A 24,112-nucleotide genomic window follows, 5' to 3' on the forward strand; every position below is an offset into this window, starting at 1 on the left:
GTGGGATCGATGTGCGCGGCTCGCCATGTCGATTCCGGAACTCCGTTTGTTTTGGTGGAGTTCCAGAATCGATCTAAGCGCGCTCTGGGATCGATATATCCCGTCCAGATCAGAAGCGATATATCGATCCCCGAGCAATCGATTTTAACGCGCCGGTACGGCGCATAGTCTAGACGGGGTGTCAGTCCTAAATGCTGAACTGAACTGGCATTTCACAGTGATTAGTGTTTTAAATCAGAGCTAATTCCAGGCAGCCTCTCTGGGTTTAGTGCCCTGGAACCATCTCATGAAGAGCAAGAGCTGCGACTGGCAGGTGGGTTCCTGCTCCTTAGGATAATGACTAGTGTGACAGGCTGAGGAAGCTGTCTGTGCTTTTGGGGTTCTCTGCTGCTTCCAGGCTGTCTCTGCTGTCCTGGCCTCCTCCCTGTAGCATGGTCTCACTGCTTCTCTGGTGCTTCATCCATCACTGTGATTGCTTTATTGAGCCACCTCAGCTATTGCTGCCTCTCCATAGCACAATAAATCCAGCCCTGGGCACTGAGCACCCAGGCAGCTCAGAGAGTTTCTGGGAAGGCTGCTTTACCAGGCCAAGTATCTGATGACTTTGAGCCTGGAACTCACCTAAGACAGTGTTAAGAGTTTCTGAGTACTTGAGCCACCCCTCCAGGTCCAGCAGAAAGCCGTTCTCCCTCCTGCTGTAGTCACAGGCAGCCTTTGGAAGAGCCCTGTGGAGAGACCAGAGCCGCCTGCAAGTGGGTGAGGCACCCAGCGATGAGGGCCTCATGCTCCGCTTTAGCCTTCCAGTCTTGTTTAAAGGGTTTTGAATGGAGGCATCCAGGGCTCTGGTTCATTGATTTTCCAGCACCTTTGTGTGCTGTCCATTTTCCAGAGGATCCTGTAGCTTCCAGAGCCCTTAGTGGAGGGGTTGCCGTCCGGTCTTTGCCCTGAGGCATGTGCCCAGGACTCGAGTCCTGCCATCTCCTCTCCTCTTTTTGGTTGCAAAAATCCTGTGTCCTGTTCTAGTTGTTGCAGGCTCCAGTTGTTGTAGTCTGTGTTGGGTGCTGTTTGCTGAACAGACTCATGATTCGCAGTCACAGACAAACCTTTGCCTGGGTCCAAGGCGTGCTGCCTCCGGGCCTCATCACCCTCACCTGGGCCCTCTGACTCTGCTCCTTACCGCCACCCCTCAGTGCTGATCTCAGCTGTTGTCTCTATGCCTCTGTCCCCTGGCACCCTGCTGTCCCACACTCTGCTGCAGTGTCCCCAGCTACTTGAGGGCACCGTGATGGTCTCAGTCTGGCTGAAGTCTCTGTGACCAGACTGGGAGTCCTGGGGGCTGCTCCCAGCTCTGCCATGGACTTGCTAGATCCCTTTGGACAGGTCCCTTTTAGAGGTTCTGAGCGCCCAGCTGGCAGTGACTTCCATCTCTGCCGTGGAGTGAGGGCTGAGTGAGGTGCCTCTCCAGTGTAGCTCCATGCACTGGTCTGGTAGGACCCTAGCACTGAAACACCCTTAAAATGCTTGAATACTGGGACTAGAAGGAGAAAGCGCATCTGTAGCTAAAGAATCCTATGAAATGCTCTTGAAAAATGTGGTGGTTTTCCCTGCTGTGGGGCTGCAGGGCTGGGCCTAGTGCTATGGGGAAGGGTTGGTGGGTGAGGCTTGGGGCTAGTCCCAGTAGCAGTGGGAAGGGATGGGGCCATGCCCAGTGCTGTGAGGGAGGGTCAGTGTGTGGAGCTGGAGGAGGGTTGGTGTGTGGGCTTGAGGGCAGCGCTGTGGGGAAGGGTTGTCGTGTGGGGCTGGGGCGGCGCTGTGGAGGAGGATCAGTGTGTGGAGCTGAGGGCAGCGCTGTGGGGGTGGTGTGTCGGGAAGGGTTGTGTGAGGTTGTGGGGAAGGGTCAGTGTGTGGAGCTGAGGGCAGTGCTGTGGGGGAGGGGCGGTGTGGGGAAGGGTTGTTGTGGGAGGTTGTTGGGGAGGGGCGGTGTGGGGAAGGGTCAGTGTGTGGAGCTGCAGACAGCGCTGTGGGAGAGGGGTAGTGTCGGGGCCAGAGGCAGCGCTGTGCGGGAGGGGTAGTGTGTGGGAAAGGGTTGTCGTGTGAGGCTGTGGGGAAGGGTCAGTGTGTGGAGCTGAGGGCAGCGCTGTGGGAGAGGGGCAGTGCTTTGCGGGAAGGCTGGTGTGGTGGTTCTAGGGGTGGTGTGTGGGAAAGGTGGTCATGTGAGGCTGTGGGGAAGGGTCAGTGTGGGGGAAGGGTCAGTGTGTGGAGCTGAGGGCAGCGCTGTGGGAGAGGGGCAGTGCTTTGTGGGAAGGCTGGTGTGGTGGTTCTAGGGGTGGTGTGTGGGAAAGGTGGTCATGTGAGGCTGTGCGGGAGGGATGGTGGGATGGGGCTGGTGGTGCTGTGTGGGACAGGTTGTCGTGTGAGGCTGTGGGGGTGGCAGGGGCGCCACTGGGGTTTTATCTCTTTAATTTCTGTGTTTCTGTTACTTCCCAGGGATCATTCACCAGATGAAAGGCGACTATGACTCTGCTCTGAAACTCCACAAGACTCACCTGTCCATCGCCCAGGAGCTGAATGACTATGGTGCTCAGGGCAGGGCCTACGGCAACATGGGCAATGCGTACAATGCCCTGGGCATGTATGACCACGCAGTGAAATACCACCGGCAGGAGCTGCAGATTTCGATGGAAGTGAATGATCGGGCCTCGCAGGCATCCACCCATGGGAACTTAGCAGTGGCATATCAGGCCTTAGGTGCCCATGACCGGGCCCTGCAGCACTACCAAAACCACCTCAACATCGCCCGGGAGCTGCGGGACATACAGAGCGAGGCCCGGGCCCTCAGCAACCTGGGCAACTTCCATTGCTCGCGAGGAGAGTATGCGCAGGCAGCCCCTTACTATGAGCAATACCTGCGCCTGTCCCCTGAGCTGCAGGACATGGAGGGGGAGGGGAAAGTTTGCCACAATCTTGGCTACGCCCATTACTGCCTTGGAAACTATGAGGAGGCTGTAAAGTACTACGAGCAGGATCTCGCCTTAGCAAAGGATCTACATGACAAGCTGAGCCAAGCCAAGGCCTACTGCAACCTGGGTCTGGCGTTCAAGGCCTTAATGGACTTCAGCAAAGCCGAGGAGTGCCAGAAGTACCTGCTGTCTCTGGCCCAGTCTCTGAACAATTCCCAAGCCAAATTCCGGGCTCTTGGGAACCTGGGGGATATTTCTGTATGTAAGAAAGATGTAAATGGTGCAATAAAATTCTATGAGCAGCAGCTGAGCTTAGCCCATCATGTCAAAGACAGGAGATTGGAGGCCAGTGCCTATGCAGCCTTGGGTTCTGCGTACAAGATGATACAGAAATATGACAAGGCGTTAGGGTACCATACACAGCAACTGGAGGTTTACCAGGAGCTAGGGGATATGCCGGGTGAATGCAGAGCTCATGGCCACCTTGCTGCAGTGTATATGTGCCTTGGGAAGTACACCATGGCATTCAAGTGTTATGAAGAACAGTTGGAACTTGGACAGAAGCTGAAGGACCCCAGTATAGAGGCCCAAGTCTATGGCAACATGGGCATCACCAAGATGAACATGAATGTCATGGAGGAAGCTATTGGGTACTTTGAGCAGCAATTGGCCATGCTACAGCAGCTGAGCGGAAACGAAGCTGTGCTGGACAGAGGCCGGGCATACGGAAACCTGGGGGATTGTTACGAGGCTCTAGGAGATTATGAAGAAGCCATAAAGTATTATGAACAGTACTTATCTGTAGCTCAGAGTTTAAATCGCATGCAAGACCAGGCGAAGGCCTATCGGGGCCTGGGAAATGGGCACAGGTAACAAATACCGAAGGGTGAAGTATTGCGTGGCCTTTGGTACTGAGAAATGTCTTGAAAGTGAATGAGTGAAAATACCTGAGTGATGATTATACCATCACTATTCACGTGATTCAGTGGTGAGCTGTGTCACAGCGAGTATATGGGTGCACGTGCTGCCAACAGGGGTTAGTGTCAGGAAACCAACCTGAGAACACAGATTCAAGACAATATGCTGGATTTCTCTCACACTGTGCAGTCACTGGCTAGCAAGCTGTGTGTGTGCTGGGGAGAGATAGAAGGGTGTGTGTGTGTGTGTGTGTGTGTGTAAATAGAGGTGGATGGGCAGCTGGTGGGGTGGGTAGGGGGCAGGGTACGTATACAACTGTGAGAGATAGGAGTATGGGTGCAGGGGGGAGGGGGAACTTTACAGATGTATTTATGTGGGTTGGCGTTACATGTATGGATGTGTGGGTGTAGAGCTGTAGGGGATGTGTATACAGATGTGTGTTGGGTTATATGACTGGGGGTGTAGGTGTACGGATTTGGGGTGTGAAGGGTAGATGGGGTGCTGTGCATATGTCTCTGTACACATGTATGTCGGGGTATATGGCTGTGGAGGGTACATGGAAGCTGCAGGGGTGTATTTGTACAGTTCTGTGTGGGGTGTATGGCTGTGGGGGTGTATGTGCATGGATGTGGGGGGGGCTAGTGGCTGTGAAGGATATGTGGAGGGCTGTGGGGTATATGTGTACAGATTTGTGGGGTGGCAGTAGTGGGTACATGGGAAACTGGTGGTGTATGTGTAGAGATGTATGTAGGATGTATTGCTGTGGAAGTGTAAGTGTACAGATGGGGGGTGTACGGCTGTGGAAGTATATGCGTACAGTTGTGTGTGGGGTGTATGGCTGTGGGGCATATGTGTGCAGATGGAGGGATTTAATGGTTGTGGGAGGTGTATGTGTATGGCAGGGTGTACATACTGGGTGGTGTGGAATGACAGCTGTCTGAGTGGTACAGGAGGGTTGTGGGGGTGTATGTGTATGGCTGAAAGGGAAGTTGTACGGCTGTGTGTGTGTGGCTGTGCGAGGCAGTGTCTACACACCGGGTAGTGTGGAACGACAAAGCGGTCTGGATGGTGAGGGGGAAGGTTATTCAGGCTATGCTATTACCTTGAATAATGGAACTTCATTTCCCTGCGCCGGGCCCCCTGGAGTGAGGAGTTTACAGGGGACGCAGAGGAAGCCTGGACAATTTTTTGAGCCTGATTGTGGCCTTCAGGGTCTCTCTTACCATTGACTCCAGGGTTCACTGGCAAGTTCACTGATGGTAGCTCTGAAATTCCCCTACATCTGGCAGCAGTGCCATGACAGATTTGAGCCAGCTCCAGAGCAGCGTTTCTCTGTAGGACATGACAGTGAAAGATGGCTTTCATGTTACATATGCCTAGGCAAGATAAATGCTCCTTTTCTCTCCACACAGGGCAATGGGAAGTTTGCAGCAGGCTCTCGTGTGCTTTGAAAAGAGGCTAGTGGTGGCCCATGAGCTCGGGGAGGCATTCAACAAAGCCCAAGCCTATGGGGAGCTGGGGAGTCTGCACAGCCAATTAGGAAATTACGAGCAAGCCATTTCCTGCCTGGAACGGCAGCTAAACATCGCCCGAGAAATGAAAGACCGGTCTCTGGAGAGCGACGCCGCCTGCGGCCTGGGGGGAGTCTATCAGCTAATGGGCGAGTACGACACGGCACTGCAGTACCACCAGCTGGACCTGCAGATTGCAGAAGAGACCAGCAATCCCACATGCCAGGGCAGGGCCTATGGGAACCTGGGATTAACATACGAGTCGCTGGGCACCTATGAGAGGGCAGTGGTTTATCAGGAGCAACATCTCAGCATTGCAGCTCAAATGAACGACTTGGTGGCCAAAACCGTGTCCTACAGCAGTCTTGGGAGGACACACCATGCCTTGCAGAACTACTCTCAGGCTGTGATGTACTTGCAGGAAGGTGAGTGGATGAATTATCCAGTGGCTTTATGTCTGCAGGGAATGGGGGAGAGGACATGTCCGTATGAAATGGAGCGAGATGTAGGAATGTGAGTATGTGTCTAAGACATTTGCTAGCTCTGACAGTCTCCTGCAGACCCGTGCAGTTATCTCCCTGGGCACTGTGCCCTTCATTAGCGGCCCGGCTGCCCAGACCTTCATGTAGCAGCACATTGTGACAGAAGGGAATGGCAAAGCCTTTAAAGGTCAGTGAGTGCTTTGCAGGGGGAAGATTAATCACTAAACTTCACTCCAAGCACCCTAAGTCTCTTTATAAAGCCCGTCTGCCCTGAGTCAAGAGAGGGAAGTCTCCTCAGTGGGTGACATGGCAGGCCAGGGAATGACTTGGATCCACAAAGCCTGTTTGTACTGAGGACAAACAGCCCCGCAGCCCACCTGGGCTGAGTTTGCCTCAGCTGGGAGCTACCTGTTTCTCCCCTTCAGATTAAAGTGGGGGTGGGGCTTAGAGCTGGAAAAGTAACAGGCCTCTCAACCTTGCACCATGGCAGTGTTGTAGGGGATGATCTGAGAGGCTGGGAGCAGGGGACAGCTGGAGGGCCCCCGTTGTTCCAGCCTTGCACGCCTTACCCTTGCCGTTGCTGCTGCTGCACCATCTACCAGGATAAAAGCGTCATCTGTTCAGCATGGCAGCAGCAGTGTGAGGAAGAAGACAAGCTGAGTGGATTGAATGGTGTGGTGGGAGCTGGGCTGCAGACTGATAGATTAATTACACAAGTTAGTCTGGATTTCCTGGAAACTGACCTGAGCAGGATTTCGGTATAGTAGAGGGAATTTCAGTTAAATTGGTCTAGGGGAAATCAGTGCAGCCCCCTTTCCTGATGAGAGGTGACCTTCCTGCTGCTCCAGCTGCTGGGAATCTCTGCGGGCCACTCTCCTGCAGCTGAGCCCAGCAGCGCTTACCCCACTGGGCCTTTCCCTTACATTCTCTGCAATGGTTGAGACTAACATGCTTGTATGTATCTGATGTCACTGGGGCCTGTGGAGGTGTGACGTGTTGGGGCACTGTAGGAAATGCCTGTGGATGTTGTTGGAACTGAAATGAATGTTCCTGTGGTAGGTCAGATTAGAATCGCTGCCCCGCCTCTAGCTGCAACAGAACCCTCATGTCTGCCAGGAAGGTGCTGGGAGACCTGGGGCAAGGGCGGATGCTGAGGCATATCCTGGTTAGCTAGTTGTATTAGCAGGGCCTCTCAGGTGAAGAGGGAGAGGAAGAAGGACTCCAGCAGCACTTGGCAGCTCAGTGCAATTTTGCTCATCTGCAGTGTTTGAAGGGTTAAAAGCCAAACGGCTATGGTGAGGGGCTGTCTGTTGTAGGTGGGGAGAGGCTGGAGTGGCACAGAGGAAGGGTCTGTCACCCTGCCCCACAAAGCCGCACGCATACAGCCGTACAGCTCCCCTACAGCTGTACACCCCACATCCCCCCTTGCCATCCAGACCGCTCTGTCATTCCACACCACCTAGTGTGCACACCCTGCCATACACATACACCTCCCGCAATCATTAAATCCTTCCATCCGTACATCCTTCTCCCTGTCCTCTCCATGCACTCCTGCTAGCCAGCTTCCTACTCCTTGTGTTAATGTCACTCCCCCTCCTGCTGACCCACTGACTCCAATAGTACAGGGAGCACATACAGCACTTCTCTTCAAGGTGTTGTGCAGCCTCAACAAATCGGTTACACCGGCACACGGCCAGGGCCAGGACTCAGCATAAGCCTACTCCTGTCTGCAGCCTGAACACCTCACTCCCTTCATCCCAAACCTCCCATCATCCAACAGCAGGGAGTCTTTTCTCTTATCTTCACTGACTCCACTTCTTTTTCAGGACTGAGACTGGCAGAACAGCTGGGGCGTAGAGAAGATGAAGCCAAAATCCGCCATGGCCTGGGCCTCTCCCTCTGGGCTAGTGGGAACCTGGAGGAGGCCCAGCACCAGGTAGGCAGCAGCTCCAGTAGTAGGAGGATCTCTCATCCCCTGTAATGCATCAGGGTGTGGTCCCTTCTTACACGTGGTGCTTGTTCAGAGATGACTTGTCACTGCCCACCTGGGTGCAGTCTCCTGGCCTCTTCTCCCTGGACGCAGCTATGTCTCTTCCCCTGCAGTGTGGCCAGCCCCTCTGCCTTGGACACTGCAATATGGGTGTGATGAGCTGCTTGCAGACCATGACTGGATGGGGCAGACCTGACCCCAGCTGAGAGCATGTTGGTCCCAGCTTCTTCCCCTCTCCTCCCCAATCCCCCTCACTGAAGTGATGGTGGCTGCAGGCTGGGCCAGCTGCAGTTCTGAGTGTCACCATGGGCTGTTCTCCCCTCCCAGCTCTATAGGGCATCAGCACTGTTTGAAACCATCCGCCACGAGGTGCAGCTGAGCACAGACTACAAGCTATCGCTCTTTGACCTGCAGACATCATCCTACCAGGCCCTGCAGCAAGTGCTCGTCAGCCTTGGTAAGAGATACCTGTGCTGCCCATGGCCGTTGGAGCTAGGAGTCTGAGTTCTTCCCTGGCTGCAGGGTTTGACCCTAGTTCCAGGTGTGCAGTTCCTCTCAAGTGTTTCTAGTCTTGTAGTTAGAACAGGAGACTGGGATTAGGGCTCGTGTGCCTTTTTGTGCCTCTGCTGCTGGAAAGCTGGTCCAGTCCCATTGCACTCCGTGTCTCGGTTTCCCCATGTGTAAGGTTACATTTTTGTCACAAAAGTCATGGAATCCGTGACTTCCAGAGACCTCCTGTGACTTTTTCTCCTTCAGTCCCTGGGGCTTCAGAACTGCTGGAGGATCCACCTGCAGGGTTCCAGCAACAGGCGACAGCCTCCTCAGGGAGCCCTCACCAGGGTTGCAGCGACGGGCGACAGCCTTGCGGGAGGGGTGGGTGGGGAGAGAACCCCACAGCTCCCAGCCACCACAGTGGCAGGAGAAACCACGGAGCTACAGCAGCAAAAGTCACAGACGGATCAAGGCTTCTGTTAATTTTGATTTATTGCCCATGACCTGTCCGTGACTTTTAGTAAAAATAACCATGACAAAATCTTAGCCTTACCGATGTATAATGTGAAGATAATTCCTCATGGGAGCCTTGTGAGGCTGTACTTAATGTTTGGACAAGGCACTGAGATCCTGGGACGAGGCATAGTTCAGGATGTCCTTTCCCTGATATTTCATTGCTTTCCCCTCTCAGCAGCGCATCCTTCAGCCCCTCGCTTGTGTATGATTCACTCCTGTGCCCCCCAGGGCTGTGCTAAGTCACATCACAGAGCCCACAGCAGCACTCATCTCCCTCCCATTTGTGCGTAGACCCTTCCCTTACAGGCTTGAGTAGGAGATTTCCCCTTCCCAGCCTGCTGTGAGGAACTCTACCTGCTCAGGGTACACAAATCAGGACCTTCTGCTCCCAGTGCCAGGTGCACTTCTTCAGCTGCCTTTGCTAATACAAGCAGAGCAGCGTGGCTAAAACCCTGCCAAAGCAAATCACGTCCCAGTACCTACATTCCTCTGGTGGCCTGTGGAGAGGGTGAACCACACACACTGGATGTGAGTCACCTTGCTTAATGCACAACTGCAAGGTGATCGGACCCATGGGGATGAAGGTGGGATTAAAACCTTAGATAGAAGAGAAGAGTGTGACGAACGGAGGAATTGTCTGTAATATTTTTAAGAACTATCTGTAGGACACTGTACATATTGCCTTGGCATTACTAGCCAGTGGATGCAGAAGAGTTAAAATTCTGCTTCTGGCGCAGAGCAGGAGAGACGATGTGTTGGGGTGTTCGGAATTGGTCGTTATGGATTGGGTTCAGCCAGTCTTTATCGGTGGCAGATCCGGAAAGACAATGGGAATGCTGAGAACTGAGCAATTGACACTTCACACCAGGAAGTTCTGGCAAGGTGAACACATGAACTCAGCATGGCTTTGCAGCAGGAGGACACTGGACTGAGAGGTGACAGGAGGCAGTGATAAGAACTGGGCTCACAGAGACACAGAAGCTCACCTGGGACTGACGGGCAAAGAGATCGAGAGAGAGAGAGAGAGCCTGGATGGTTTCTACAGCAGCATGTCTCCGTATAGCCCAGGCATTGGCCAGTCTGAACTCTGTCTTACCTTTGCCTCTCGAGCTCACCAGAGGGCTTCCTGAGGCTGTGTTACACTTGACTAATGAACCCTACTCAGTTCTGAAAAGGCTGCCAGGAGTCACTGCAGATACTTGCTGAGCTATTTTGATCCCTGAAGAGCTTAAAAGTCTCCGAACAGCAGTCTGCTTCAGTCAGACACTCTGGGTAGAGCTCGCAGTGAAAAGTAGAGGCTCTGTTTCAGAGGTGTGGAGGCCCTGGGGCCTACCTTTGTGGAAAAGTGTGACCTCTTGGGGTCTGCCACACTGAAGGGACAGCTTACAAATCATAGTATAGCACAGATCCTGTGGGTCTGTGACCAAGGTACTGGATATCTTGGATGTTTGATGTGCCAGGGAGTCCCAGAGGGCACTGGGTTATAGTCTGGGAAGAAGCAACGTGCAGCCAGCCAGGATGCTTGGGGTTGCTGGGGAAACAAAGAAAGTGCCCATAGAGGTGCTGCTGCCCTGTGACCTGTGGTGCTGTTTGGACTGGAATAACTGACATGCTCTCTACCCTTTTACAGTGCTCTGCAGTGTCTGGTGCAGGCCAGAGACACATCTTTGTTCCCTAACTTGTGGCTCTTCTTCACAGGCCATCATGACGAAGCCCTGGCTGTGGCAGAAAGGGGGCGAACGAGAGCATTCGCTGACTTGCTGGTGGAACGTCAGACTGGACAGCAGGACTCTGACCCCTATTCCCCCGTCACCATTGACCAGGTTCTGGAAACTGTGAATGGCCAGAGGGGACTTGTTCTCTACTATTCGCTGGCTGCCGGCTATCTGTACAGCTGGTTGCTTGCTCCTGGGGCAGGTAAGGTTCCTTTCTGTAGATTAGCGTCAACTAGCAAAGCCTGCAAAGGGGAAATCCTAGAAATCAGAGTTGGGACAGACCCATTGGGGTCTTGTCCTGTTCCACCACCCAGACGCTGGGCCTGGCGCTCAAAGCCTCACTTTGTAATGTGAAATATGCCCTGGACTATGCAGTGTGCCTTGCTGCCACATCCTTATGCTCCCTGCTCTTTGATAGTGCTATGACATCTTTTCAGGGTGCTTATTCTGCAGTTGCTCACCACAACTGATTTTACTGCGACTGATACTCAGCTCTTGTAGGGAATTCAGTTAAATCTTGGTAGCTTTGGTGGCAGTTCAGCTGCAGAGGGAATGGAGCCCTTGTCACCTGTACATGGGAACTGGCAGCTGCTGGGGGAACTTTCTTTCATCCTTTATGTAATATTATCATGAAAACAGGAAAATAGGATCATCCGTGTAAACTGGATCAAGAGGCAGGCTGGCTCAGGGGATTGGTAATTGGATATGCAGCCTTTCACCCTGAGGGCACTGGATTGAATACACACCCACAGGTCAAATTCATCTCTGCTCTAAATCTGTTGTAGTCAGTGGTCTTACTCTAGGAAGGAATTTGGCCTGAAGACGGTAGTAACTAAAAGGTGTCTCCGTCTGGCGGCTCTTTTGGGGACCCTGGTAAAATGAGTTGGGGGTTTTGTCCTGTTCCTAGTGCACAGATATTGTCTCTACAGAAACCAGTGCTGCATAGCACCGTTGTGGGCAGGCCACGGTAGAGCCAGCCATGGAGAATGGACTCCTCTCGAAACTCTAGAGAGGGAAGCCTCCCCTGGTCAGGGCTAAGGCATGTTGGTGGGTCAGTTGTGAGGGGCGGGGGTAAGATTCACACTGCTGTGCTGGTGCCATACCTGAGGGAAGGTCTTGACATGATCCCAGAGCTATCAGTCTGTCACCTTTCCACCTTGGTTCCAAGGACCACTAGGGATATAAGCTGGCAGCTCCTTCATGGAGCCATGAGCACAGATGTGTTGTTGGTGCAGTTTACGCGGTCCATGACGCCTCTCCCTTCTGTGTAAAGAGAGAAGACCCTAGAGCCTGTTTATTTCAGTGCACCAGGTTGCAGTAGGGTTGCCAGCCCTCCTGGATTGGCTCGGAGTCTATTGGAATTGCCATTGATCTCCCGGTGACTGTTGAAAGCAATCCAGGAGATTTTAATAGGTACAGTACAATTAATTACATTACATAATGTTAGGGGGAAAATCTCCTGGAATAGCGTCAGTCAGAGTTGGCAACCCTTGGATGCAGCCTGTTTCCTGCCTCTTCCAAAAACTCCTGTTGAAGCTCTGGCTGCACTTTCCTTGCACCTTTTTATTTATGTACTTCCTATGTGTGGCCCCACAAAATCTCAGAGCCTCCCTGTCATCCTCCCCATGGCGCTGGGCAAGATGGCTATTTACCAGGCTGGAAAGAGGGAGTTGGACTGGGATATTCTCTGGGACTGTGGAGAGGAGCCAATTTCTGTTCACCTTTTTGTCCGCACATCCAGGAAGATTCCTCTGGGTGGCTTCCACTGTAGAGAGGTGGACGCTACCTGGGCTTCTCAGCTCAGAGTTCCTTTCTTGTACCCTTCTTTTGACCATCTGACCTACACTTTCTTCCAGCATTTTTTATTCTTTGTCCCCCATGACTACTTAACACCCATTTTTTTTTGGTCCATTCCCCTCTGTTGAGCGGGAAGACTTCATGGTTTTGAGGACTGATATTCCTTTTGGGAATCAGGCTGGCTCATGGGACCCCAAATAGGCCAGCACTTGTGGCATGCACAGAAATAGAGGAAAGGAAAGTTCAGTCAGAGAAGCATGTTCAGGGCTTTGACGTTCACCCATAAATGGAAAAGTTTTCAGGTGCTTAATTTATCCATTTTTCAACAGCCAATCTGTCTGGATTTCCCACAGGGCAATGCAGAGTGATAATGAGATTCCAAGCACGCTACCTCCAATAGAGAATCTTTTATGTAAAAAAAAAATCCTCACTTTAATTACATTTCTCTGTTTTATGCTTCCAAATGCATTTGACATGTACTGTATTAATTGAAGTGGATTCCAGATAACAGGAGGGCAGCGCAGCTTCCTGATATGCCATCTAACTGTCTGTTCCTCTGAATCTTCTTCACATGAATTTGGAAACATTTATCACAGATGATCAGAGCAGGAAGGATTAATTTGAAGAGGATCCCCTTTTGCAGGCAACTGTTTTTCATTATCTAATAAAGTGATGACTGTAAATCTTCAGGAGTAGTTCTTGTATATAATTTAATAATTGTAACCCTTCATCATGACAGAGATAAAGAGCACTAATTCAGATTGCACTGAACATGGTTCAAAAAGGAAAGCAAACACAAATGAACTTCTTGGGCTTGGCTGATGTATTTTTCGTTAGATGTATCTCTTTGATTATTTACTCTAGGAGTTACTCAAATCCTTTATGGATCTGAGTGAAGAAAGGTTACTGTCCCATTACACACATGGTCACTAATTGCCCTCTCAAACCATACATTTTGCATAATAAAATGTTGAAGGTTTTACCACACTGGGGACAGCACTGGGCCTGGTAAGATGGTATCAGCTGGAGGAGCAGGGTTTGTCACTGAGATTCATAAAGATTTAGTCACTGCCCCTACATCCCCACCACAGGTTAGGAGCTTGTAGAAGAGCAGCCACAACCAACCTCCTGGGGCAATTGGGTTTGTAACTGCCCAGGCCCTTGGAGGCTGTTCTGTGTAACCGAGTTCTGCAGAGCGGTGCTGGTTACAGTGCGCTTATTCTGCAGCTAGTTGTGGCATGCACAGAAATAGTGCATGCCACAACTCAGACCCTTATTCTGCAGCTAGTTGCTTTTTCACCTTTGGCTGCCTTACTACAGGCTCTTGTGTGGGAGTTCTGAGGTGCTCACGACAGCACTCCAGCTCTCTGCTTTCTTCTTGCCTTCTCCAGTACATATGCAGAAACTCTGAGAGCATCTCAGGTTCCTCATTCTAGCATAGGTAGTATTTCCTCAGAGCTCCCCACTCACCCCTTGACCATTTCAATGGGTCCATTTGCGGCTGTTGCTACAGAATAGGTTGCTTAAGTCTTTTTATTTGATCATCTCTTCTCTCCAACCTGGTTTGTTGTTTATGCTGCCACTGCAAACAGGGTGCCCAGGATAATGTTTCAGGAGTGATCACCAGGTGCTGTGGCACTGCAGGGTTAATCATATCAGAAAGTGTGTGCTCGTCTGACTGGAGGAGGTTTTTATCTGCAGTAACAGCTGAATCCTTGACAAAATGTTGCACTCCTGATATGAATGTTTCCTTTCTCTGGTGTACCCCATTGTGTAATGTTCTTGCTTTAGTATTTTAATATGCACTAATCTACCTTTTACTTCTTTGCATGTATTTATTTTTGTGTGTAAGGATGAAATGAGAAATCTCCATGTCACACAAGGAGATTCTGCTGTAGGAATAACATTTTTGTTCAGACTTTCAGCTCTTGCGTGTCCAGTTTATGTGGTCAGATACTCTTAATAGACATTTTTCATATGCTACTATTGAAATGTGCTATTGGAATTTCCCTGGGAGATGCTTGCAAGAAACATCTGTTTTATAATTCATATGAGGCTGCTGTGATAGTAGTAAGTGCCTTCTGAACATCTCATTAAAGCCCGGATGAGTTTTCTTCCCTTGAACCATCATTTGCAAAGTACAAACCCAGATTTTAAAAGCAAAGTCTTAATATAGCATATTGGAATAACTCCTGGAAAGGCCTCTGGAGACACGACACAGCACAGCATGCTTCTCTCCATTTCTGCTGGAGATGCCAACCTCTCAGGACTTGTAACAGTTGTACTGCTTTCTTTGGCAGTTGCTGGCAGTGTACTCCCTTCACACAGTCAATAATGTTGGCAATTAATGTGTCCTTGCAGGAATTCTGAAGTTTCATGAATACTGTCTGGGTGACAGCATGGCAGAGAATGCCGGGGACATTCATGAAGCAAGCAGCGTGGGCTTCCAAACGGTTACTAATTCAGCACTGGAGCTCTACATCTCAAGTGTACGAGAGGCACTGGGCGTGGACTCCTACTATACCCGGTGAGTAGGAATTCACATCCTGATTCTCTTGCTCCCATCTGGAAGTCATGTATCCAGACAGCCTGGAGGAGCTGATGGCTGAGAACTCTGATTTTCTGGGCCAAATTTTAAATAAGCTTCAGCCAAGCTGCTCTATTTTGTATCCACAGCCATCTGTGCTGCAAATAATAGATTATGTGCATGCAGATGGGGTTTGCACCCACCGACTCGATAGTTAGATGCCTCATCTGCTATATATGGGCAGATTCTATTCAGAGGTACCCATGTAATTAATTCCCCCTCAGAGATTTGTTAATGAAAAATTGCAGTTGCAACTTGGGGGAGAACATTTTTGAAATATGTCCCTTTATGGCTAGCAAATAACTCACAATGAACAATCCATCTGATTTATGTAGCTGCTATCTGAAAACAAGTAGAGATTTCCTTCAGTTTATCCATTGTACAGATATACTCCACAAATATTTTTACACAATTTTTACTCTGTGGCTTGAACATGAATATCTGAAAACCAAGCTGAGTGCTTAGCTGTGACTGGTCTGATGAGTCACGTGGTATTGTTTGGTTCCCTGATTGGATGGGCTCTCTAGTACTTCCTGTACTGATACTTGAACATGCTAATTACACTTAGTCTTCTGCAAACACTGAAGCCCGCAGGATGGAGTCAGGGGCATCCCCATCCTTGTACCTGCTCTGTGAATTGAACAGGTAGGAGGTTTTACCATAAAGGATATGATGACACTTAGACCATGTTTACACTACCACTTATGTCGGCAAAACTTACGTTGCTCAGGGATATGAAAAAAACCACACCTCTGAGTGACTGACATACGTTTCGCCAGCATAAGTGGTAGTGTGCACAGCACTATGTCGGCGGAAAACATGCTATGCCAACATAGCTGCTACCGCTGTTCGTTGAGGGTGATTTAATTATGTCAATGAGAGAGCTCTTTCCCGTTGCCACAGAGCGGGTACACAAGAGATCTTACAGCGGTGCAGCTGCATTGGTACAGCTGTGCCACTGTAAGCTCTCTAGTCTAGATGTAGGCTTCATTTTCTAATTAAAATTGAACCCCACTGTACAGTCATAAACTCTATATTCTGAGCAGGTTAGTTTCATCTAATGCATTGTTTGTGCTGTCAGAAGCATATGCCAGAAGAAGAATCAGTTTAGTAACCAACTTGCACTTTGGAAGTCTAATTTACCCCAGGTGAAAAGAAGAGCAAGTGTATTTGCTTTCCTGGGTCATTACCTAGGCCCTGAACAAGGGCAGCTCCAGGCACCAGCACAGAAAGTTCGTACCTGGGGCGGCAAGCTGGGGTGGGGGCGGCCTGTCAGTTGTGAGGGCAGCAGTCAGGGAGCCTTTGGTGGCGTTCCTGCAGGAGGTCCACCGGGTCTTGCTGCTTCGGCAGTGGGTACGCCGAAGGCGCGGGACCAGAGGATCACCCGCAGAACTGCCACCGAAGCCACGGGACCGGCGGACCTCCTGCAGAAATGCCCCCGAAGGCTCCCTGACTGCCATGCTTGGGGTGGCAAAAAACAGAGAGCCGTCCCTGGCCCTGAACACGTATGGGAATGGAGGCAATGGTTTGTTCTGTTTTATTGTGTTTGAAATTTCTTTAAACTGAATCCACATTCTCTTGTAACCGTAGCACTGTTTCTGCAGTACTGAGAATTGTGGGTGACTTTCCTTTGGTTGGATCACTAACAGTAATGCAGGGCGCAGCAGATGCTGCACTATAAGAAACTTTTTGCAGAGCCTGTCTTGCTTCTGATTTCAGTGATTAGTCCAGTGTGTTGAAGATCAATTTGTTTGTCTGACTCTCCTATTAGCAGGGAGGGAGTTCCCTGCTGGCTGGGGTCAGGGTCTGCCAGGATCTGCTTGCAGTGGGAATGATCTCATTTGTAATCTTGAAGTCTTACGTTGCTGCCTTCATCACAAAAGTATGTGCTAGGTCATGGAAGGCTCTGCTCTAACTGAGCTTCCTCAGGCCTGGACCTCTGGGGGCAAAGTGCAGTTACGGCTGAGTGGGGCATCACTCAGAAAACTGATTTTTCATGCAAATAGTTCTAGCAAAGAAACAGAAATTTCATTTTTGTGGAATTGAGCCAAAAAGTAAATTTTGCTCAGGATTTTGTGGACAGTGCAGAAAAAGTTGCAACCCCTCCCCCCCAATTAATCTCTGTTAATAGCTTTACTGGTGCCTGCCACAGGAACCAGCCAAGTCCGGGTACCTGATGCTGCAGTAACGTGAGTCAGACCTTCCTGTGCAGAAGGTAGCAATAAAACCAGGAAGTGCTGCGGAGCTCTCTCCCCAGCAGTGTCTGAGCTCGCTCTGCCCCGCGTTCACACCTCAGTCTCATTTAGATGGATTTTCTATTTGATTGTGTTAAGAGATTCAGGCTGATTTTTGCAGTTCTGCCTGAGATGTTTTAACTGTGTGGAGTGTGATCAGATTTCCCGTCAGCTTTGTCTCTGATTTCTCACTGACATCCCTGCCCTGTGATAGGATGGGACATCCTGGGGACACACTGTGGACAGCTATTAGCAAGCCATGCTGGATTACTGAACAGATGCAGTTCCCAGCTTAGAAAGGAATCCCTGGGGAGGCTGTGAATTCTATTACCAAGTGTGGGCGGGGAGCTTGTTCTTCTCTCTGTGCCAGAATCTATAAGTAAGATGGAAGACCTGGATAATTCTCATCTTGTGCCCTAAAGATTGCTGAAACTACTTATCCTGGTGTGATCTCAAACTAAACTGAAGGGTGAGTGTCCGAGAGAGACGAGGGTTTGTTGGAAAGGTTTGCAAAGCAGAGAGTTTCAGACTAGGACGCTATAGTATACTAGCTTAGCCTCACCTTTTTTCTTCAGGTGACTGGGGAGAAAACTCAACCTAAAATGCTTTTTAAAAGGTGTTTAAAAAATGCCTAATTTTTCAGCTAGTGGGGAAAGGCGCCTTTGTCCAGGAATTGTGGCAGCAAGTCACAGAACCAAAGAAATACAGAGCTGGAAGGGACTTCGAAGTCATTGGCCGTTCCTCCACACTGTAGCAAGATTGTCATTATCATGCTCCTGGGCGTGGGAGCGCCACATAGTGGCGGGGGAATGAATGAACTGTGCTGTGCAGATTGGCCTCCTACTCTTGATTACCTGAATTTGGCTTCAATCCAGACTTGATGAATTAGTTCAGAGTTACAGCCAAGCTGCTTAGTGCAAGCAGTGGATTACGAGGAAGGGATCAGCATTGCTTATTTTGTGTGTGACATCCAAGGCTGCTTGAACCACATTGCTGCTGTCATGCTTTCCGAAGGCATGAAGCAAATCCCTCAGCTCAGACACGAGGGGAGTTCTGTGCCCATAGCAGATTGAGATGGCAATCTAACACATGGTGGCTGCAATGACACAGAGAGTCAGAGGAGGTTTCTACAAGCAGTGCAGGAGACACACAAAACTCAGATTAAAAACTGTTCTTTCTAACCCTAGGTGGGGCCTGAGCCCTGTTTGCCTCACCGGATGAATACCCTTTTGGGCTCAGTGCCCTCGGAGGGTGCTGGGGGTAACAGCTGACAATTTCTTTGTGGTGGAGGGATGAGTTGAGGCCGTTGGACATGCCTGTCAAGTTTCCACCTGCCCATAGTTTGCAAGTGTAACACCACCCCCCCCCCCCCATTATATCAGCCTTCCCATGGATTTCATACTTCCCCTTTTCTTACTGAGATGTCCCCTTCAATCCGCACACACGTGTGACAGGTCCTCAGCAAGTGAGTTCTCTTCTCCCTAGTCAGAAGGAGACAGAAACACTGCTGAGGTGGTTAGAAGCAGTTTATCATCAGGCATGTCCAGGGGATAGCTCAGTGGTTTTGCTTCTGGTTTTCCTGGTTTAGGCCACTATTCCAAACACAAGCTGGAGCAGAGGGCACCAGACTTGTCTGGAAAGAGGAAATAATCTAATAATTTTACTTCTTTTAAAACTTTGTCAGGGAGCCTTACGCAGCTGCTGAGATTGAAGCTGCTAGCAGATGGAGCACTCGCAGGGCAGATGGCAGGAGCATAAACTCCATCCACCAGAAATCAATGTATTTCATTTGGTCATCTGTCTGTGGTGTGGATTCTAAAGTCCTGGCATGTCTGCTTCTGGGTATTGAGATGTGACCTATCCACTAAGACCCAAAGCGCTCCTTATGCAGGTAGTAGTGGAAGGAGGAAGCTTCACCTATGTGCACGGCTGCCAGCTCCACACATCAGATGTGGCAGTGGGGCAAAGGGGATAAATGTCCTTTACTTATCTGCTAGACTTGCCACACTGCCAATCTCGCTGGGTTTGCCTCTTTTACGAAGGCCCTAGGTATCCACAAGGCTCCTTGTGTTCAGTTTCGTGTTCAGGTATAAGAGTCGAGGACTCAGGGACCACAAGCCAGCTCTGTGGGCATAACACTTACAGCAGCCACTTCTATAATTTAGCAGAATGAAGGTGATAGGTTTGAAGTGACAAAATCTCAGGTTTCCCAGGGCTGTCACACACATCAAAGGCCTGTTGTTGGCGTTTGATGAGCTCAGACAAATAATACGTGTGATTCTTACTAGGCCATGTGAAGTGGAATTGGCTTTAAAAAGTCAGTCACGTCCAATAAAATGCGTTGGCTACCCAAAAACAATCTCATTGTGACATTCCTTAATTGCTTTGTCTTTTATCCCTTTACTGGTTTTCCAACTCATGCTAATCAAACACATGCAGGGAGGGAGTTCCCTGCAAAATGTGTCTCCCGATACAAACTCTTTGCAGCGAGAAATGCAGTGGCTGTGACTGGCACCCTTCACTACACCCAGAGGCACTCCTGCTCAGTGTCTGCACCATCATATGGCATTCACAGCTAGTGACCGCTCAGGCCATACTTACTAATGAGTCTCCTGGTAGCCAGGCCCATGCACTGAAAAGGATGGAACCTTCTGCAGCTGGGGCCCAGAGTGGGATTCTGCCAGGGAGGAAATAATGAACCTGCTGCAGGGCAGGACACAACTTCTCCTCCAGCGTATCACTGAGCACACCAGCATGAAGGTTGCCGTGTAGATTGGTAGACTTTTAACTTCTTGCCCTGATACTGCCTGGTGGTATTCTCCAGAGAGCCCAAATCCAATCTGTCTTCTTAGCCAGCTTGCTAGGAAGTTGCTCTTAGCAAGAAGGCTGTGGAGTTCTCCTGCCTGCACAGAACAGGCATATGGTTCCACTGGGCCTGACTTTGTTGGACACTCTGCCAGAGAGAGAGAACAGCTTCCTTGCCACTGTCTCTACTATGGTAGCGAGAGACAGAAATGCTCTCTGTGATAAATAACAGACATGCAGTGAGTTCTGCACAACTGGCACTTCAGCCTTCTCCCTCATTGCTCCATCAGTTGCAGACCTTCTGTGAACCACAGTGACCTCCAAGGTTGGGGACAGTGTTGATGGTATCTGCCAGTGTTGTTGTACAAGAAGATGTCATCATATCCCACTAAACTATCAGCTAATAGTATTTCCTCTACTGTTCTCTAGACAAGAGTTTGAATGGTGACAGGTGATTTGCAAAGGTGGGGACCACTGGGTTGAACTTCCAGAGACCTTTGGATGTTTCCCTTGCTGTCTCAGATGATGGTTCAAACATAAGAAAGAGTCCTCTCCAGGAGAAAAACTGAGCACAAAAAATGTGTCTCCATTTAAGTGTCTGAAGCCTTGGGAAACATCTGGGCTCTTGTCAGTGGTTGGAAATACCTGAGATAGGAGAGTAGTAACACTTTGAAAATTGGCAAGAAACAACCTACAGGGCTGCAGAAATCCAGCCTGACAGTGATTTGGACCCATAATGACTTCAACTCAGGTACTTCAGCCAAGAACACTCATACATAGAGAGACAAATTACAGCCCAGGAACTTTCAGGCTCTTTATATTCATGGGCTGCTCAGAAGATTCTTGGAAGCTGCCTGGAAATTTATAAGCAGTTTGTGAATGAAATTCTTTTCTCAACAGCTCTCTGCAATTGCAAAGTCTTCTGGCCTGACTGTAATAACTGGCATCAAGTCCAGTGTGAGAGAAATATTTGTCACTTGCTTTATGAGGAAGGGGCCTGTCCAGAGCACTACCAAACAGAAAAGAAACTTTCCCTTATTGAGTAGGATAGCTGCCATATCAAGACGCTTGTGAAAACAAGTCACTTTCTATCTGCCTTTCAGTGGAACTCTGCCAAGTAAAACCCTGCCCTTCTGCTAGAGAAATCACTTGTGGGTTCCTTCAGCTCCTTGAGACTTTCCAGCCATTTTTGTTAGCATGAAAATTATTACCTTAATCCTATAAAAGCTAAACATGCTTTGTAAGCTCTGGAATGTGTTCCTGTCTGAAGAGTGTGGTGGTTGCAGCCCAATCTCTGAGACTCTAGCACAAAAGCACAGCAATTCACAGCCCAGGTCATTTTTTAAAGAGGAGCAGACAGGCACAACGCAAACAACTCTGGAGCTACATTTACCTGGCCAGGGTGAGAGAGATGGGGGGTGGTGATTGGGAAGAGAAACAAATCAAAGAGGCTGGTGGTAGAGTGAAGAAAGTTAACTGGCTTCAAAGGCAAGAGAACAATAGCGAGCATGTGGCAGGAGCAGTTAGCTGGAGATGGACTGCATGTATCTAGGAGAAAACTGGTATTTGCCACTCTCTACTTTGCTGCCCAGTTTTTCGGGGGAGGGGGAAGGGTTATGTCAGTATGATCCATGTGGGGACTAAGGGCTTGGCTACATTGGCACTTTACAGCATTGCAACTTTCGCGCTCAGGGGTGTGAAAAAACACCCCCCTGAGCGCTGCAAGATGCAGCGCTGTAAAGTGTCAGTGTAATCAGGGCGGCAGCGCTGGGAGCGTGGCTCTCAGGGCGGCAGCGCTGGGAGCGCGGCTCATAGCACTGCACTCTACACCCGTAAGGGATGTGGTTTACAAGCAGCGCTGGGAGAGCTCTCTCCCAGCGCTGCAGCTCTGACTACACTCACACTTCAAAGTGCTGCCGCGGCAGCGCTCTGAAATTTCTAATGTAGCCAAGCCCTGAGGCTCAGTGCTGTGCTGAGTTTGTGTGCCTGGAGGGTGCAGAAGCAGCATCAGGAATCCCATCTTTGCTACTTATGCAGCCATTTCCTGTAAATTCATTCATGACCAGAACATGGCTGAGTTAGAAGTGCAGGAACAAAATACAAGAAAATGTTAGACATTTGGCTCTGGGATGTTGCTGGACAATTATAAAGAGAACTAAAATGAGTATAAACCTGGTTACAGAAATTCCCAGCTGTGAAATGTTTGGAATGCAATAAAAGTAGAAGCCTGGAAAATTCCTGTGGAGGATCCCAGATATTGAGATTTGAGCATTCACATTTAGGAGAAGCAGGTCTACATGAGGCAGAAATCCAGGTGTGTCTTGTGGGTACATATCATGTATGCTTTCCTGGGATACTGGCTGTGAATGCAACATGTGGTGGTGTGTGCACAGACACATGTTCACATGCTTGCCCTGTAGTTGGTTGATGGTGGAAGCCAGTATGATCTGGAGGAAGGAACACAGGACTGGGATTCAGGGAAGTTCTGAGTTCTGATCCTATCTCTTCCACTGAACTCACCATGTGGCCTTGAGCAAGTCACTTCCCCTTTCTCTTTCTGAGCTTCCCTGTCTCTAAAATGAGGTTAATATTCACCCACCTATCTCACTGGGGTGTTGTGGGATTATGAAAGTTCAGTGCTTTAAACTAAGGTGGTGTCTTTTAAGTAAGGTGACCAGATGTCCCGATTTTATAGGGACAGTCCTGATTTTGGGGGCTTTTTCTTATATAGGCACCTATTACTCCTGACCCCGTCCCAATTTTTTACACTTGTTATCTGGTCACCCTACTTTTAAGTAGCTATAACTGTATGTACATAAGTGACAGATGCTGGCATTGGGCAGAGTAATATGAAAACTACAGCTAGCAATTTACTCTGTCTCAAACATTTCCAAATCCACAATTTCTGAATTCTTAATTATCCCTCATTTGAGTAAAAGTGGAATTCATTCTGCTGAGGAGGTGTGACCTTCCAGGAATGGCTCCCTGAAGGGAATCCAGAGTTCTTCAGAGCTGCGCAATTAGGTTATTCATTTCACTGAAGGCTGCAGCTGACAGAAAAAGCAGCATGTGAGCAATTTTTAAAAAAAGGGCTCCTGTTAGAAGTGATGAGAATACATCTGAGGTCAAATATCTCTAGGGGAGCAGATGTAAGAGTGGAGGTGGCATCCTTCCCCCTAAAGCCCAGACGAGCTTGAACCATGGTATCTGTGCTATCCAAATAATAATAAATAATCACTAGATTAATGCCAACCCAACCAGCACCTTACAAGAAATAAAGGCACCAGATCGTCCTCATCCTCTGTGGTGTGAAGGGTTTTGGAGCTGTGGAGATTTTATAGACAATATATCCTGAAGTTCTTTTGCTGCTGTTGGTTGCAGACACACCCTTAGGGTTACATTGTCCAAGCTATGCTTGGAGATTGGGCTGTGTGATTCCTATTAAAGTCAGTATCTAAAACCAGTTCCCTCCATCCCCAGCTGACATTTCCTGGGCTTTGGGGATTGTATCTTGCATGTGGACGCTGCTTCCAACATGGCCTGTATGTACATGTTGGCTCTTGATCTTCTCTATAAGAATTAGACCCATCCTTTCCGGATAGTGGGTAGTAACAAATAGGGCACGAGAAACAGAATAGAAAGTGAGCTCCTTAAATCTGTCCCCATGTCTCCTTTTACCAATGGGGTTACACATTCACCAAGGTTTAGGCAACTGAGCCCCACTCTCTAGGAATGCAGAGACCCTGCCATCTGTGATGCAAACCTCCATTATGCTCTGAGCTCTGTTTGCACAACAGATTCACGGGATCACTCACAATTCCATCCACCATCTCCCATAACAACATATAAGAATGGCCATACTGGATCAGACTTATGGTCCATTTAGCCCAGTATCCTCTGTCTAATGTTGACCAGTGCCAGATGCTTCTGGCAGTTGGAAATTTAGGGACATCCAGAGCATGGGGTTGTGTCCTTGACCATCTTGGTTAATAGCCGTTGATGGACTTATCCTCTATAAACTTAACGTATTCTTTTTTTAACCCACTTCTGCTTTTGGCCTTCACAGCATCCTATTGGCAATGAGTTCCACAGGTTGACTATGTGT

General features: G+C 49.4%; 1 protein-coding gene across 3 annotated transcripts in view; it reads left to right on the forward strand.

Moving 5' to 3' along the window:
- TTC28 (tetratricopeptide repeat domain 28) overlaps window positions 1-24,112 on the forward strand; it is a 484,889-nt gene that overhangs the window by 400,413 nt on the left and 60,364 nt on the right. For all 3 annotated transcript variants that reach the window (XM_075059934.1, XM_075059935.1, XM_032769852.2), the window contains exons 6-11: window positions 2,488-3,829; window positions 5,291-5,814; window positions 7,698-7,807; window positions 8,189-8,318; window positions 10,568-10,786; window positions 14,743-14,908. In XM_075059934.1, coding sequence (XP_074916035.1) covers window positions 2,488-3,829; window positions 5,291-5,814; window positions 7,698-7,807; window positions 8,189-8,318; window positions 10,568-10,786; window positions 14,743-14,908 — 2,491 coding nt within the window. The remainder of the gene's footprint in view (window positions 1-2,487; window positions 3,830-5,290; window positions 5,815-7,697; window positions 7,808-8,188; window positions 8,319-10,567; window positions 10,787-14,742; window positions 14,909-24,112) is intronic.

This window comes from Chelonoidis abingdonii, chromosome 22 (assembly GCF_003597395.2).
Source record: "Chelonoidis abingdonii isolate Lonesome George chromosome 22, CheloAbing_2.0, whole genome shotgun sequence".
Taxonomy (NCBI): Eukaryota; Metazoa; Chordata; order Testudines; family Testudinidae; genus Chelonoidis; species Chelonoidis abingdonii.